Raw genomic sequence first — 15,562 nt, 5'->3', positions numbered from 1 at the left:
GCTCTGATACCAGTGATACAACCACTGGAATTAACAAAGAAAGGGAATTGAACAATGAATCAGTCAACCTAATCAGAATCAGAGTGATTCTGCTAGGAAGAACAAAAAGAATTTTATTGAATTGAATAGAAGAAGAATGGTTACAATAGGTCCCACGACCTTGCTGGTTCCACAACCAGAAATTCTGTTAACACCCAAAAAACTGCCTCAACTTCTAACAGCTATTCCTTCTTATAGTTCATTTATTCACTAACTGCCTAACTAACTTTTAGACACGTGTTACATTAGGAAGTTTTCAACCAAACTCTCCTATTTCCCCTCTGATATACATTTCTAATAGTAGGCTTAGGGCTATTAGTCTTATCATTTTATATTCTTCCCCTTCAGCCATTCTCAATTGATGGTACCTGAATTTTAAATCCAGTTTTGAGAAAAAGGAAGCACCAGCTAATTCATCCAACAAACCTTCAATAAGAGGTATAGGAAATCTATCCATGATGGTATTGTGATTCATCCTCCTAAAATCCACACATAGCCTCCATGACCCATCTTTCTTCCGGACTAACACCGTAGGAGAAGAAAAAGGGTTGTTACTATGTTGAATGATCCCTTGATATAACATATCATTCACCAAATTATCAATGATCGTTTTTTGAATGAAGGAATACATGTAGGACTTCAAATTAAATGGTTCAAACCCTTCTTTTAAGGGAATTTTTTGGTAAAACCCTTCTTGATGAAGAGGCAAAGATGATGGCTCAATGAAAATATCTTGGAACTCAGTAACAAACAGGTAGGAATCTCCATTACGGGGGCTAGATCATGTAATGTCAAAAGACATAGTTCAGCACCATTTTGGACTACTTGAGTGAAGGTTTTATTGTAAATAAGCTTGATAGAAGGAACCTTAAAGTACAAACTTTCGACCCTAAGTAGTAAATTCCATTTATAGCTTTTCAAAATCCCACAGAATAGGTCCAAGTGATTTGAGCCATTGTATTCTCAAGATAAGATCTGAACAACCCAAGGGTAACACAATCACATCAGTAGTAAAAAATACCATGTTGTAAAAGCCATTTGAAATCTTTGCAAACAAAAGCAGTTTCAAGCTTATGGCCACCACCACTAGTTACTCCCAAAGGAGAAATGACCTCCAATCCAACTTACACCCTAATTCCTTAGCTAGCTCCAAGTCTAAGAAATTATGTGTACTACCACTATCTAAGAGAATATGCAAGAACTTTTTATCATGCATTCATGTTACTTTCATAGTTTGGCAGTGAGATATACCTGACAAAGTTAGCAAGGATAGTTGCAAATTAGCAAATTGTGAAGAGTCATTCACAACCATAAAAGTTATAAGGGAAGGTTCACTATCAGGGTTCTCATCCTCATCCAACTCCATAATAATAATTTAAGATCCTTTATGCTTCAACTGATGACCTGGAGTAAAAACCTCGTCACAAAACATACACAAGCCCTTTGCACGTCTTTCAACCATATCTACTAAAAAAGTTCTACAAGGTTTAGGAAGTAAGGGTTTCTGGTTGGTCGTGTTTGGGGGTGGGGCAACATTAGAAGTGGAGGCAGGGATGGAAGAAGATTTAGATGGTGATGTAGAGTATTTAGATAAGGCAGAGAAACAAGATAAATGTCCAGTTTCTTTGGATAATAATTCATGAAGTTTAGTAAGATTAGTAGCATGAGAAGTAGAGAGGAATGATTAAACATACTTACACGCGTTTATGTATTAAGATCCTAAACCCTTAACTAGGAATAACGACTAAGATCCAAGGAAAAAGACTTTTTAGATCGTAATTAAATATATTTGAGGATTAAGCTAACTCATATTTTTTTTAGTCACTTTGTTCATCAAATATGTCTTTAATGAGTAAATTTAATCCTTAGATGTATATTTAATTGGTCAATATAATCCATAAAATTACTAATAGATATTAGTCTTAACTGATATATTAGTCTATAAATAGTATATTATAATGTTTAGTTAAGACTAACATTGAGAATTTTAATAACAGTTAAGATTAATATTTGATAATAGTTATAATATTTGGTCAAATGTATATTTAATTCATCAATATAATCCATAAAATTAATTGGTCAATATATCCTTGAACACAACCGTGAAGACGACTGACCTCTTAAATTCATCTAAATGATTGATCTCTCTTAATAGTTGTTCAAATGCTTAAGAAACCTCAGGGACTTGGGACACCATGGTCTAATGAGATAGACAATCAATTTTCATAATTCCTTTCTATTATTTAATTATTATCGATGAATAATACACCACACATGAACTGTTATAAATCCTCTACTCTTACATATTTCCAAATTTATTTTGTTAACCAAGCTCTAAAGAGCACTTATTAACATTTTCCTTATATTAGCTTCTAAAATAGACAGATGTAATACATTAAGTAGGGATATAGAAGACATATATGATGACAAAATCAGATGGATAACGTTGTTACATAAAATGGCATGAAAACTTATGTAACGGGAATAACTCATAACCCACCTTTTAGTACTTTACGACAAAAAGTTTTTGTTCTTAACATAAATCACAAGACAACCAGCAAGGCTCCATAGTGAGACATACTCATGACAAAAAAAACACCTTATTGCATTTTCCTATCAAACTTGTGTAATATATGTAATTGAAATAACATAAGACTGCCATGATCGTATACAGTCCGATACGTCTAAACTCATTAGCTTCTTCACAGGTCCTCTGGGCCATTAATTTCCTGCGTGTTCAATTTAATCATTAGTTCTAACAATTAGCATGACAACCTCCCTACAACAACAACAAGGCTTATCTCCCTAAGTGGAGTAGGCTGCATGAAAACATCCCATATGACAAAAAAAAATCCATGCATTTCTTAAATACCTTGTTTGCAATTTTGGCTCCATCAGGAATTTCCAACTTTACGCCAGATTTGGCAACAATACTGACCTTCCCCTGTTAAGGCACCAGAAAAACAAGAAATATCAGAAATTTAAAACATAAAGGCAGAATAGTTATTAGCGGTCAGAAAATAAATGAAGAACCTCATCAAATAATTTTGGGGCAGTTAGTACATCAATGACATAAGTTTCAAAGTAAATTCTAGTCTATTTAGCTGTCCTTTCAGGTTTTGGTCCTATAATTTTATTTCTTGTATATGAACTAAACTCACTAAGTTAGAGTATAGGAACCAATCAAATCGATTTTTAAACATTAAATACCCATTTTGATCCTTAAAATTATAGTTCCATATCAATCTAGTCTTTCATACTATTAGTATTCTACAATGATCGCAAAATGTTAATCAGATTCGTTCTTTTGTTGATAATTGTACCTACTACAATGACATTATAATGCTCATATCAGGGATGTATTTAAAAATTGAGTAAATAATGTTAAGAGATACAATTAATTAATAACAGATACATTTAGAAAATTTCAGATATTAACAAAAAAAAAATTGTTGAATCATTCAACTGTATATGCTTAATATTTCAAGCAACCAAACATTAAAATAACAATTCTGAGCTTCCTATTAGTAAAATGGAACTTCAACACATCAATCATGGAAAGGGACATCTTCAAAAGCTAATTAGGAAATACTGCACTTCCTTGCATGTATATAAATGTCAAAGAACTTGGGCAATAACACTGACAGGATAAGCCATGACATCTATGAATAATTTTTTAGGAAACAGAAATTAATTTTTGTGATGATTTATATGATTAATGTAAAAATCATTAGGAAATAGTTTCTTAATTATTAGGATGGATTTGATTTGTACAATTTTTATTCTGTTGTTATTTCCTTAATTAGACAATAGGATGCCTATATAGATTAGTGTTGTAACTTCTAACCCCTTTGTATTCCATCTGATTAATAGAATATTTCAGATCACGTTGTTTTTCTACATCTTGCATCCAAAACAACCAAAACATATTTCTACTAGGTGGGTTTTGATAAGGATCTGTCGATGGCGCAACGCTGTAATGTCTTGGATTACCGTCATCCCTAAACCATTCACATGACATTGGGTGCTGAAGTTTAAGATAACAATTTGAGAAATACAGTTCTAAAACTCTAATAGCTTGATTCATTACACAAATTGCTATAGAAAGATCAATTAAGGATTGAATCTAATACCTTGAGGATAACACCAGCTCCAAACCACACATCGCCAGCCACTTTTAGGCTGTCAAGCTCAACAATACTAGGAATTGACTTGAAGCGGCTCAAGAAGTTGCTAACCTGTGAAGGAGGCCAAGACAATTAGTATTATAGTTATCATATAACACACAGTGATCCGTAATATAGATCTTAACCTTCTTAAATTCTGGCCCCAGTTCAATAGAAGGGTTTTCAGGATTAGTCCTAGCTTTGTTCCGAATTACAGACCCATCTTCCAAGGTGTAGAGGTCTGACTGCAAAAAACGACAACAAATCATGTCAAATAAGAGACTAAAGTCAGATTCCAAGCAAGAGAGTAAAGTCAGAAAAGCTGAAACCTGGACAAGAAGCAAATCTGAAGATGCCTTCACTGGAAGGAATCGGGATCGAGGAACATTAATCCCAATAGCCTTGTCAAAGAACTGTCAAAAAAATATGTGAAATTAGAAGAACTAGAAGAAAGTTACAGCAGTTAGAGCATTTTTAAAATTCAATAAACAACGAGTACCCTTATGGCTGCCCCAGCTGCAGTTTCCAGCTGAAGAACTTTTACTCCATCAACTTCCTAGAAATTCATAAATTTTGTGAGAAATTTCACAGCTAAATATATTTGTCAAACAACTAACACACAGTATAACATCCTGCACCCCTACAAGGAAAATAAGGAAATACATGATATCACTTGAAAAATAACCAATTAGAACCTTTGGATTGGGAATAATCTCCATCTTAAGAGCATCAGCTTCGACGAGTCTTTTGATTGCTTTCAAGTTCACCCACCTGTAGATTATTGTCAATACCTACTTATCCATGTGTAATCTAAAACAATCAGGCATTAACCAGCAAAACTTACAAATTATTTGTGTTGAAAATTTTGAACTTCTCTATTGACTTGAACTCACCAACCTGCATAGAGAAAAGCATTTCATGTGAATGGAACGAAAGTTAAGGCTTAAAATCATCATTTACAAACATGTCCTTGCCACCATAAAATGTATCGAAATAATTGCAAAGGTATGTTCTGTCACTTAACTTTATAGCATTGTATCATCAGTGTATATATTGTATAAATTATTATTAAAAAAATGTTAACAATTCATAATTATAGTTCATACTATCAAAAGTTATAACTGCTTGTAAACAAAAGGATGCCATGCAATTGCTTTGACCTATTTACTCCTTATCAATTTAGTTTTATTTAACATGTGATACCAAAGTAACAGCTGACACTGTATATTACTACGCAGTAAATCATCAATACTCCAGAATAACTGGTGAACATTACTTTCAATCTTTAAAAACTTAAAGCATGGAAAGCTAGTGCGATTTCAATGAAAATAAGAAAAACAGTCATGATTTATATGGTTTTTCTTTCATTTTTTTGTTAAAAAAGTTTAATCATAGACAAGACCTCTCCAGTAAAACAAGTAACACCTCAGTTCAACTTAGATTTAATCACCACAAAAAAATGAAAGCAAACAAGTCAACACCATCTCATTCTATATATTAATGTTAAATCACTACCCTTATTTTCAAACGATTATAATGACATTTACATAACTAAGTAATTTATCTAAAACAGTTGCCAACACTTAGAAGAGATAGGTGACCCAAGAATAAGACACGGATTAATAGCTTACATGTTCATCTGGGACTTGTGCAATTTCCAGGAGCTGCAGTAAAGAATTGATCAGATGAAATATTGCTATAACTAGAGTACTCAACTAGTCAGATGAAATATTGGTCAGAAGAAACTGAATCAGAAAAATTACATGCCTGAACCCTTTCTTCATAAGAAATCAAAGTGCCACCCTTAACATCAGCCAATGTTTTCGGCGTCACCTGCATAATAAGAACATAAAAACATTAAACTAATGTAATCTATAAAATAAAATAAACAACTTGATAACAATCATCTTTTACCTCCATACAATATTCATTCTGGTGCTCGATCAGATGATTTAAGATTTCTAAATCAATGAGTCAAGCGAACATATAGAACTAAAGCATACTTTTCATGTGTAAGTAATAGCCAAAAACAATTAAAAACGAACTAACCAACAAACTTAAATAAGGATACTCAAGTCAACTATGGCTCCCAAATTATCTGAATTGGCAACAAACACATATTCTTTACCCTGTAAGAACAAAAGGGAAAAGAAAACAATAGCGATATAATGGTAATCAAATATAAATAAAATACATTTAACTATAAACAATTTGAGCTCTGAGGTCAACCTGTGATAATAGTGCATCAAGCTTTCCACTGTTCGATAATGATGGGAAGACATCCCCATGACCAGGAGGATACCTATGCACAGCAACTACTCATAAGCCAAACTTGGAATTCTATTTGCAGATAGGCTCAAAGTTAGTTTCAACTAGCTTGAACACTTTCCAGGGTAAAAACAAACATAAAGCATAGGAACCACATAGTCACATACAATGTAACCAAGGTTGATAGTCTATGTAAACCCGTGGAATTGCCATACACTAGATTCATAGACTTAATACAGAAAAATGTTTAAAAGTTAAAATGCCGATTATAGTATCTAAATGCAATCTAATACTATGTCTGCGGTAAATACCCAACATTCTAATTTGGAAACATGCTTACCCAATTTTTTTTGTAAATATTCTATAAACACTAAGCAACAAATGAATTAAACTAAGATGGGTTCATAGACTGGGGCAGAATACACAAACATAACATCACAACTAAAAATTGATGCATTAATTCTCAAATTAAAAGGTAGTACAGAAATTATTCTGTAAGCAAATACCCAAAGTTGTCAACGCAGACGGTTCTGACTGAAGAGTTTGACATCTATGCACATAACCATAATATATTATTACTTGGGTCTAAGACGCATCGTTAACACGATATCACTGGTGAACCATGACACTAGCAAGCCTCGCAGTCAAGGCAAGCATGTAATTTATGGCCCCAAAAGTTCAAGGAATGCAAAAACATGCCTTTATAAAGTACCAATATTTCCCCAAGCAAAAAAAGTTAATTACATCCAGACCACTTATCTCCAAGATAGCATGCAAATGGTGTTTAAGTACCAAATACAAGTGACATGCATACCACACACAACAAATCTCGTTTGATGAATTAAAAAGTGCATAATTGCTAATGAAGGGAGTTCAGGGCCAATGATGTGTTATTTTTCCAAAAGTTAGAGGAATAAAGAGGATTTACGATATGACTACAGATTAATTGATGAAAAGAAGCTATATCTCTCTTTAAAATTTAACCAACTATATAAAAATAAAGGAAATATATAAATTGTTGCTAAATCCTTGGTATATGAGCAGAAACATCGTACATGCTATTTGGCTTTGATAAAGAAGTTTTTTATATAAACAAGTATTAAGCCCTTTTCTTCTACTAAGTACCGAATACTCTGCTAACTGCTATGTCTGTTTTCAGGAAGAACAACTTAAAATAATTTTTGTTATTCCAAATTCCAATGATAAATCAACTCATTTGACACTTCAAGAAAAAAACTGATACAGAGGAAACAGTGAATTTAAGTAATGAATCAAAATATGTTACTCTGAAGTCTGAACAATCATGTGTTAAGTCACATCTTTGAAAGCAGAATTTAGTTGCAATTTGAATGACATCTAAAAGTTTGGGAAAACACCAAGTTCAAATCCATAAATAGGAGACATGTTGGTCAAGACCCAAGATGCATCAAAGTAAACCAGCATCAAAGAATTTCACAAATAAAAAATGACAGGGTGGTCTAAGTGCTCTAAACTAATTATGAGCTTTGCACAAAAAAGCATTCACTTGAATTATTTTCAGATATATTAACATGAATTTGTTTATGTATATCTATATTAATCATTTAATAAATTATAAGTGGGTTAAAAAACATAAGGATATAAATCTAGTGAAAGATGTAAATCAATACAATAAAGTAGTAGAGTAAAAAAACTAAACAAATGAAGACATACCACCCATCCTTGTCAGTGCGCCCTTTGGAAGGCAATGGCAAAAAGTCATCAACAACCAATCGAGGATACTGGCTCTGCATAGATTCAAATAGTGCATCAAAACAAGAAGTTAAAACCTCAAATTTCAGAAAATCCATAACACAGTAAAACCAGAAATTAAGTTACAAACCTGGTTAAAAGTATGAATCTCAATATTGGAGTTTTGGTATTTCTCAATAATCTATAAACAGTAACACTGTTAGTTTACATGCCAATTCAGTTTATATTTCTATTCAGCAGAGTGGATAAAATTAAAAGGCAAACGCCAAATACCTTTTGAGTGTCATCATGAGTGTTGAATGAGTTCATCAAAAGCAAAGGAACGTTGCTTCCATATTTGGAATTGAGATTCTGTAAGGTTGAAGTTATCAGTGGAAAGTCCACATCAAAGGGTGGAAAAATGGAAAACAAAATTAAAAATCAAGCAAAAAGAAGGAATCATAAAATAACCTCAATTTGGATGACAATTAAATCTAAAAATGTCAACCCATCACGAACTTCAATGACAGATCTGCATTTCATTTACATACAAATTAAGACTTACATCAAATACAAATCACCAAATACAAATCCTTCAGGAAATTTTTCATCCCATCACATGTCATCAAAATAACTCTCTACTTTCCATAGATTCTACAATCAATATGTATTGAAAATAATAGTTAACATTTTTTTCCTCAAATAAAAGGATTAAGGAGGCAATCTTTTGATCAGCATCAAGTTCTAAAAACAGGATATTAACAATCAATCAAATTCATATACGATCTTAATATCAAATTCATACTTTGGACCAGTGCAACCCATTGTTGTCCCCAATCCTCCATTAAGCTTCAACACCACAAGCTTATCCAAAAGATTCTTAATCTCAGAAGAACCTGAAAACCGATTTAGCTTCACGTAAATATAAATACAACGAACTCACTCCATAACACAAATTACAAATCAAATCAACCAACACAAAACAGAAAACGAATACGATTCGTTAATATTTACCACCAGGAGTTGGCGCCAAACTATCATAAGGCACAACAACTTCATCAGTAGGCGTCTGGATCTTACTCCATTCTACATGCTGCGCTTCGCCACTACAACACATTCAAATCAATAAATACAAATAAATCAACGATTCACATAAGAAAAACAAATAAATCAATAAATTTGAACATACATAAACAAACGATTTACATAAGAAATTTATCAGGTCACATTACAGATCAAAATGTGAAGCTCGAATCGGTGATTTACCTGAGATAACGAGAAACGAGGTTGATGAATCCGCTTTTCTCATTCTCACTGCAAGAAACAAGAGAGATCAGATTCAAATCATATAGATCGTGAAAATATTCAACAGTTTTGATCATTATCTACGAAATTGATAAAATGTGAGACCTGATTTGTTCCAATCCGGCGACAGCAGATTTGAGATTGGAGAGGTTGTTATCGGTAGCGGTGGCCATTGGCGTAGAGAGAGAGAGAGAGAGAGAGAGAGAGAGAGAGAGAGAGAGAGAGAGAGATGCGATAGAGAGGTTATGAATGTGTGTATGTGTAGAGAGAAGAGAGGGAGAAGAAGGTGATTTATGCGTGTGTGATTGAATTTGAAGAGAAGGGTGTGGTGGTGAATTGTGATATGGTGTAATGAGAAATTGACACCAAAACAAAAACGCTAGTGTCAAGTGAAATTTATTTTTGGAAATAAACAGAATATGCTTTTGTGTTGCACCAGATAAATAAATGTTTGCGATAGAGAGGTTATGAATGTGTGTATGTGTAGAGAGAAGAGAGGGAGAAGAAGGTGATTTATGCGTGTGTGATTGAATTTGAAGAGAAGGGTGTGGTGGTGAATTGTGATATGGTGTAATGAGAAATTGACACCAAAACAAAAACGCTAGTGTCAAGTGAAATTTATTTTTGGAAATAAACAGAATATGCTTTTGTGTTGCACCAGATAAATAAATGTTTATTTATTTATTTTCTCATGCAACTACTCTATGCTCTCTTTGATCAATGATGATGCTCTCGCCCAATTCAATCATGGAAAAGAGTGCCGCGTTTTTCACGCAAAGTGTTCCTTTAATTTAATTTCCATCTTTAAGTCATTAATTTAACTCTTTCTTATAATTTAAAATAGAGTTTTCGTTTTCTATTTTATTAAATTTAACTCGTTTTAATTTGAATTGTAATTTAGTAATGCCACGATCCCTCAAGTGATGTATATATATGATAATATGATAAATTATAATAAGAGATTTTAAATTAAATAATATCATTTTAAAAAATTAAAATTATAATAAATTTGTTGATCAATTTATTTTTTATTTAAAAATATTAAATTTTAATTTTTTATATTTTAAGAATTTGAGAAAAAATTTCAAAATCATAAATAATTTTCTCTAAATATTCTAAAAATTAGAAACAAATTATTTTTTGTTTTGAAAATTTTTCACAATCATAAATTTTGTTTTAAAATAAACTTCAAAAAAATATTTTTAAAATAATATTTTTTATTTTTCTTTAATAATTGTCACATCACTAAATTATGAATTTGGTAAAATGTCAATAATTTTGACAACAAGAGAAAAAAAAAAGACCAAAATTTTGAATTTGGTAAAATTTAAAAGCAAAACTCAGCTTATTATTGTTTTTCAACTTATCCTTTTTTTTATTTAAAAATAACATTCATTCACATTAACATAATACATCGATTAAACACATTACAAATATAAAGTCGTTAAAATTAAAAATAATGAATTTATGAACAAATTCACAACACTCATGTTAATAGCATAAAACGAAAAAATAATTACAAATTTGTCAATTAAAGTGATCAAAATATCTTTACATTCAGATCTGCAACATTGACGGTCAAAGTAATTGATTTAATTTGTATCAAAGTTAACCTTTCAAACGGAACAAAGTAAATATTACACCAAGACAAAAAAATCAAACAATATCACATTTAATATGCGATACAACAACAAAAAACACCAAGAAAAAATAAATTTATATAAAAATTACTGTTTAAATTAAAAAAAAATGATATATAAAAATAATTTCAAACTAAAAAATGGTCCTAAAAATCACTCCGTTATGAGTGTCACACACATAATAACCTTCTTCCAATTATTTAATCCAAATTTTGAATTAAATACATTATCTTTTATTGAATTTTTTAAGGTTAGCAGGAGTGTATATAAATTATTCATAAACAAAAGTTATTATTTTCTTTTGTCTTTTAAGTATAAGCAAAATTAAATCACCAAATTCATTTAATATAATTATTCTCAAAATTCTCCTTAATAATTCTTTTATCTTTCAAGATAAAAATTGTGTTTACAAAAAAATCGATGAATATATATGAAAATTGATATATTTAATTTAAAATTAAAATTTTAACTTTTTAAAATTACTTTTAATTATATTTCACCTTATAAAGCAAGAATGCGGGAAGATTAATGTGTACAAAAAAACAATAAGGTCAGAAAACCTGTTTCATCTACTGTCAAAAGAAAAAGCGATCATGTGTTTCCAACGGCTGAGCCCATTGGTTTTTATTACTTTTCTTGGTTGGGCCTGTTGTTTTGGACATAGTTTGTCCAAAAAACAAAAGAATATATCGAGTTTGTAGTTTATAATTTAGAAGCTTCTTTTTATTTTATTTTTTGTCAACCAAATTTGGTTTCTAGTGTATTCTAATTGAGACACAAACCTTGCGGCCAACTAACTCCTTAGGTATATTCTTTCAAGTCTACGCTTTATTTACACTATTGTATTTAAAATTTTATCATTTTTACAATATTATTTAAATCTTTTTACTCTTCATTTGTGTATCACAAATAAATTTATTCATCTCTCTTGCACTCTATTACACATTAAAAGTGGTCTATTAATAGTGATCCTCCTTCGTCATTATTCTTTTGTTCATTCTATTTTGTCATTTTAGATTATAAACCAAATAGAACATTATTTGGTTCACCACTTTACAATTAGACAAATAGTAAGCATTTGAAAGAAACCATTATTTGACAAATAGATAGATTTGGAATAGTATATATGCATAACACTACAACATATAATGTTGAGGGTTTGATATTAACTAAATTTATATTTTTATAAGTATTTAATGTAATATATTGTTTATAACTATCGAGAAGCAATGAGCGTGAATCATAATGTGACCATTGAAAATGGTTGTCAATATTTGATTTAATGCGGCGGAAAAAAAGTGTTATTTAAAATAAACATCTTATGTAACAACTTATAATCTAACGGTTACTAGTTTTACCACAAGCATTTATATATAAATTATTTTGCTATTTTTATTACACAAGATAAAATTTAAGTCAATATATTTTTATATAATTTATAAATCGTTTTCATAAATTATTATGGACAATTTAAGAAAATTAGTTGAAACAGCTTAAGAATTCCTGTGGTATAATTGCAGTAGTGAATATTTGTTAAATGAATGGTATAAAAGATCACATTTGTCCATGTATTTTCTTGAAAATATATGGAAATAAATTTGCTTTATTATTGTTATTGTTGATGACATATATATTATCAAGACTCTTAAAGAATTTCTAAATTTTAGTTGCTCAAATAAATAGTTTGAGATGAAATGCATATAAAGATTTATTTGAAATTACAAATTGAATATTTAAATTATAGATTTTTGTTAATAAAAAATCATATTTAATTAAGAAGGTAGTTCTATATAGACAGATCATATATGTTGTGCAATCCAATAGTATTAAGGTCACAAAATATGAACAACATTATTTCATACTTTGAGAAAAAGAATGAATAACTAATTGGTCTTGTTTCGTTATAGTTAAATAAGAATAGCTTAAATTGATTAGAAGTATACTATATGTCGGTTTTATCGAAGACACTAATTTTCTTTGTTAATCATATATATTCTTATATATTATTTGTTGTCAATATCTATCATCCAATATAGATTTTGTTATCTTAAAGAGACGCGTTATTTTTCTAACTGTCATAATGATAGATCACATACAAGTTATTTATTTAGATGAAACAGTATAACCATTTTCAATATATATATGTGAAACAAATTCCAAAAACAAATTTATCAAATAATGTATAAACTTTTACACTATATAAAAGAAGTCGATAATGTATTTTAATTGAGAGATATAGTTCAACATATACAAGAAACTTATAATTTGTCTTCTTCAAATAATGACAATAAAATATATTGTGAGGATAACAATATATATGTCCACTTTTCTATTAACTCCACATCTTCTAGTAAGATCAAGAATTCTCTTAGTGGGTGATTTTACTAATTACTAATGACTTTTATTTTTAGTTGCTAATGTGATGATTCATATAATTGTAATTTATAAATTTTATGTCTTATAAATTTGACTTGAATTATAATGCAAGTACTCTAATCTTCAATTTTCTCTCTTTTTGTTCTCTTCTCCATTCTTCAGTATTTAATGATATTTTAATATAGTTTCGATTATTTTCCTAATAATAAATATAATTTAGTAAAAATATGATTATGTCGTCTGTAATGTTTATTTAAATTTTCAAATGATTCCTATGAGATATTATATTTCTACTTAAAATCTTAAGACATTAGTTATATGTGTCCATGTTATATATATTCAATATTTTCTTCATTTTTAATTGACGCGGATCTAACTACTTACATTTGAATTCCAACATATTACTCTTAAGTGTGAGTGACTCACACCATTAAACTTAATACACATTAACATGTCACTCTTACTTGAATTCAAACAAAAATGTAGTGGAGTGAAATATAGCGGAATAAATTAAATTATATTGTTTAGATATTTTATGACCTATAATAAATAAGTGATTTTATCTCATACCTCCCAAATTAAAAAAAGAAAAATAAATGTAAATATCTAACGAGATGAAATGAATGTCACAATGTTCCACGCTATTCTATTGATTCAAATATCGTCAAAATTCTTTTTCAAAAAATTCAAGTAAAAAGTGGTTAATTTCAAATTTCGATAGTGAGCTAAGGCAAGTAGGGGTGTTCATGGTGTAAAAATTGTACCGAATTAAACCACATTAACGGTTTGGTTTAATTTTTAAAAACACATTCGAGTCAATGTAGTTCTGAACCAATTTGAAACTGATTTATAAGTAAAATAGATTTTGAACTAATTCTTCGAAAAAAAAATTTAAATTTCTTTCGAAAAGAAAATATCAATTTTTTGTTAGAAAAATAGATGTAAAAAATATTTTCGAGATAAAAAGTTTTGATTATTTTTTGAGAAAAAAATTCAAAATTCTTTTGCCAAAACTTTTTTGAGAGTTTTTTTTTCAAGAAAAAGAAATATTAAAAATTTATTATTAATGAAAAATTTTAAGAAAAAAGTTTCAATTATTTAATTAAAAAATATTTTATGGAATTTTTTTTTATATTTTTCAAAAAATAAAGTTTTTATATTTTTCTTTTAGAAAAATAAATTTCAAAAAAATTTTAAGAGAAAAAATCTTAATTGAGATTAAAAAAGTGTTAAAATTATTTAATTAAATTTAGTTAATTGAATTGTTTTATATAAACTATTTAATTTGTTAATATTGCCTGATTAATCATATATTTTCCCAATTACATCTTGGATTAGATAGCTAAGGCAAGTACATGATGGAATGAAACTTTAGCTAACGCATGCACATATGATGGTTTGGCTTGTCTCCCCCACCAAACATGGATTCATGGTATCCTGAATATATCTGTTTAGAGACATACTGACCCCTCCACATTGAATTTCAACATAGACCGCAACCTTCCACGTTCTCCTATACTCCATTAATTCATATTTTCAAATGAAATGTCTCTTTTCTTCGTAAAGTTCAATATCTCACCAAATTTTTGAATCATTTTAATGCATCACATACTAAATATCTATTTTAGTCCCATTCAATACGTTTGTTTGGAGAAAATCATAATCTTTTCTTTTTCCTGCAAAAAATCAGAATCTGAAAATATAATTTCGGACACATTGGCCTTTATTAAAAAGTTTAGCGTGCAAATAATTTTTGATCGGAGTGAGTAATTTATTTGATTTTATTTTATAATTAGAATAATTATTTGTGAATTTTTGGAAATACAAAATAAATTCTAAATTTTTTCAGGATTTTTAGAATGAACTTTACTGTACATATAAATTTCAAGAATCAGAAAGTTTAAGATAAGATTTTAGAAAACTATATATGGTAGTTGATCATAAATAACTTCAAAGTTGTCTAATTTTTATTGACTTTTGATACTATGATAATTTGGACATTAATTTAACATCTAATAGTTTTCTTTTTTAAAGGAAAAATTGATTGTATTACACTCT

General features: G+C 29.4%; 3 protein-coding genes across 4 annotated transcripts in view; all 3 read right to left on the bottom strand.

The window, feature by feature from the left end:
* The window catches only part of LOC101489801 (uncharacterized), a 12,472-nt gene extending 10,736 nt beyond the window's left edge, over nt 1-1,736 (bottom strand). Inside the window, exon 1 of the mRNA XM_073365252.1 lies at nt 1,291-1,736. The gene's annotated coding sequence lies outside the window, so the exon portion shown is untranslated. The remainder of the gene's footprint in view (nt 1-1,290) is intronic.
* LOC101490353 (isocitrate dehydrogenase [NADP], chloroplastic) overlaps nt 1-15,562 on the bottom strand; it is a 102,641-nt gene that overhangs the window by 21,482 nt on the left and 65,597 nt on the right. The gene's annotated exons all lie outside the window — the stretch shown is intronic.
* On the bottom strand, nt 2,440-10,105 carry LOC101489484 (UTP--glucose-1-phosphate uridylyltransferase). 2 transcript variants are annotated; one of them, XM_073365251.1, is made up of 22 exons: nt 9,941-10,105; nt 9,594-9,700; nt 9,450-9,497; nt 9,198-9,289; nt 8,989-9,079; nt 8,655-8,715; nt 8,478-8,555; nt 8,335-8,385; nt 8,166-8,239; nt 6,435-6,507; nt 6,277-6,334; nt 6,120-6,166; nt 5,973-6,038; nt 5,837-5,869; nt 5,050-5,102; nt 4,901-4,976; nt 4,705-4,761; nt 4,535-4,618; nt 4,352-4,450; nt 4,173-4,277; nt 2,912-2,983; nt 2,440-2,768 (listed from the first exon to the last, which is right to left on the bottom strand). In XM_073365251.1, exons 2-22 carry the CDS (start codon nt 9,659-9,661, stop codon nt 2,742-2,744), a joined length of 1,413 nt encoding a protein of 470 aa, XP_073221352.1. In that variant the 5' UTR covers nt 9,662-9,700; nt 9,941-10,105; the 3' UTR covers nt 2,440-2,741. The 2 variants fall into 2 exon arrangements, with proteins under 2 accessions (XP_073221352.1, XP_004490785.1); XM_004490728.4 differs by lacking the exon at nt 9,941-10,105 and having other exon boundaries at nt 9,594-9,896.

Source organism: Cicer arietinum, chromosome 2, assembly GCF_000331145.2.
Source record: "Cicer arietinum cultivar CDC Frontier isolate Library 1 chromosome 2, Cicar.CDCFrontier_v2.0, whole genome shotgun sequence".
Classification (NCBI taxonomy): domain Eukaryota; kingdom Viridiplantae; phylum Streptophyta; class Magnoliopsida; order Fabales; family Fabaceae; genus Cicer; species Cicer arietinum.
The sequence above is the reverse complement of the archived record's forward strand: the minus strand, read 5'-3'. Positions and strand labels throughout refer to the sequence as shown.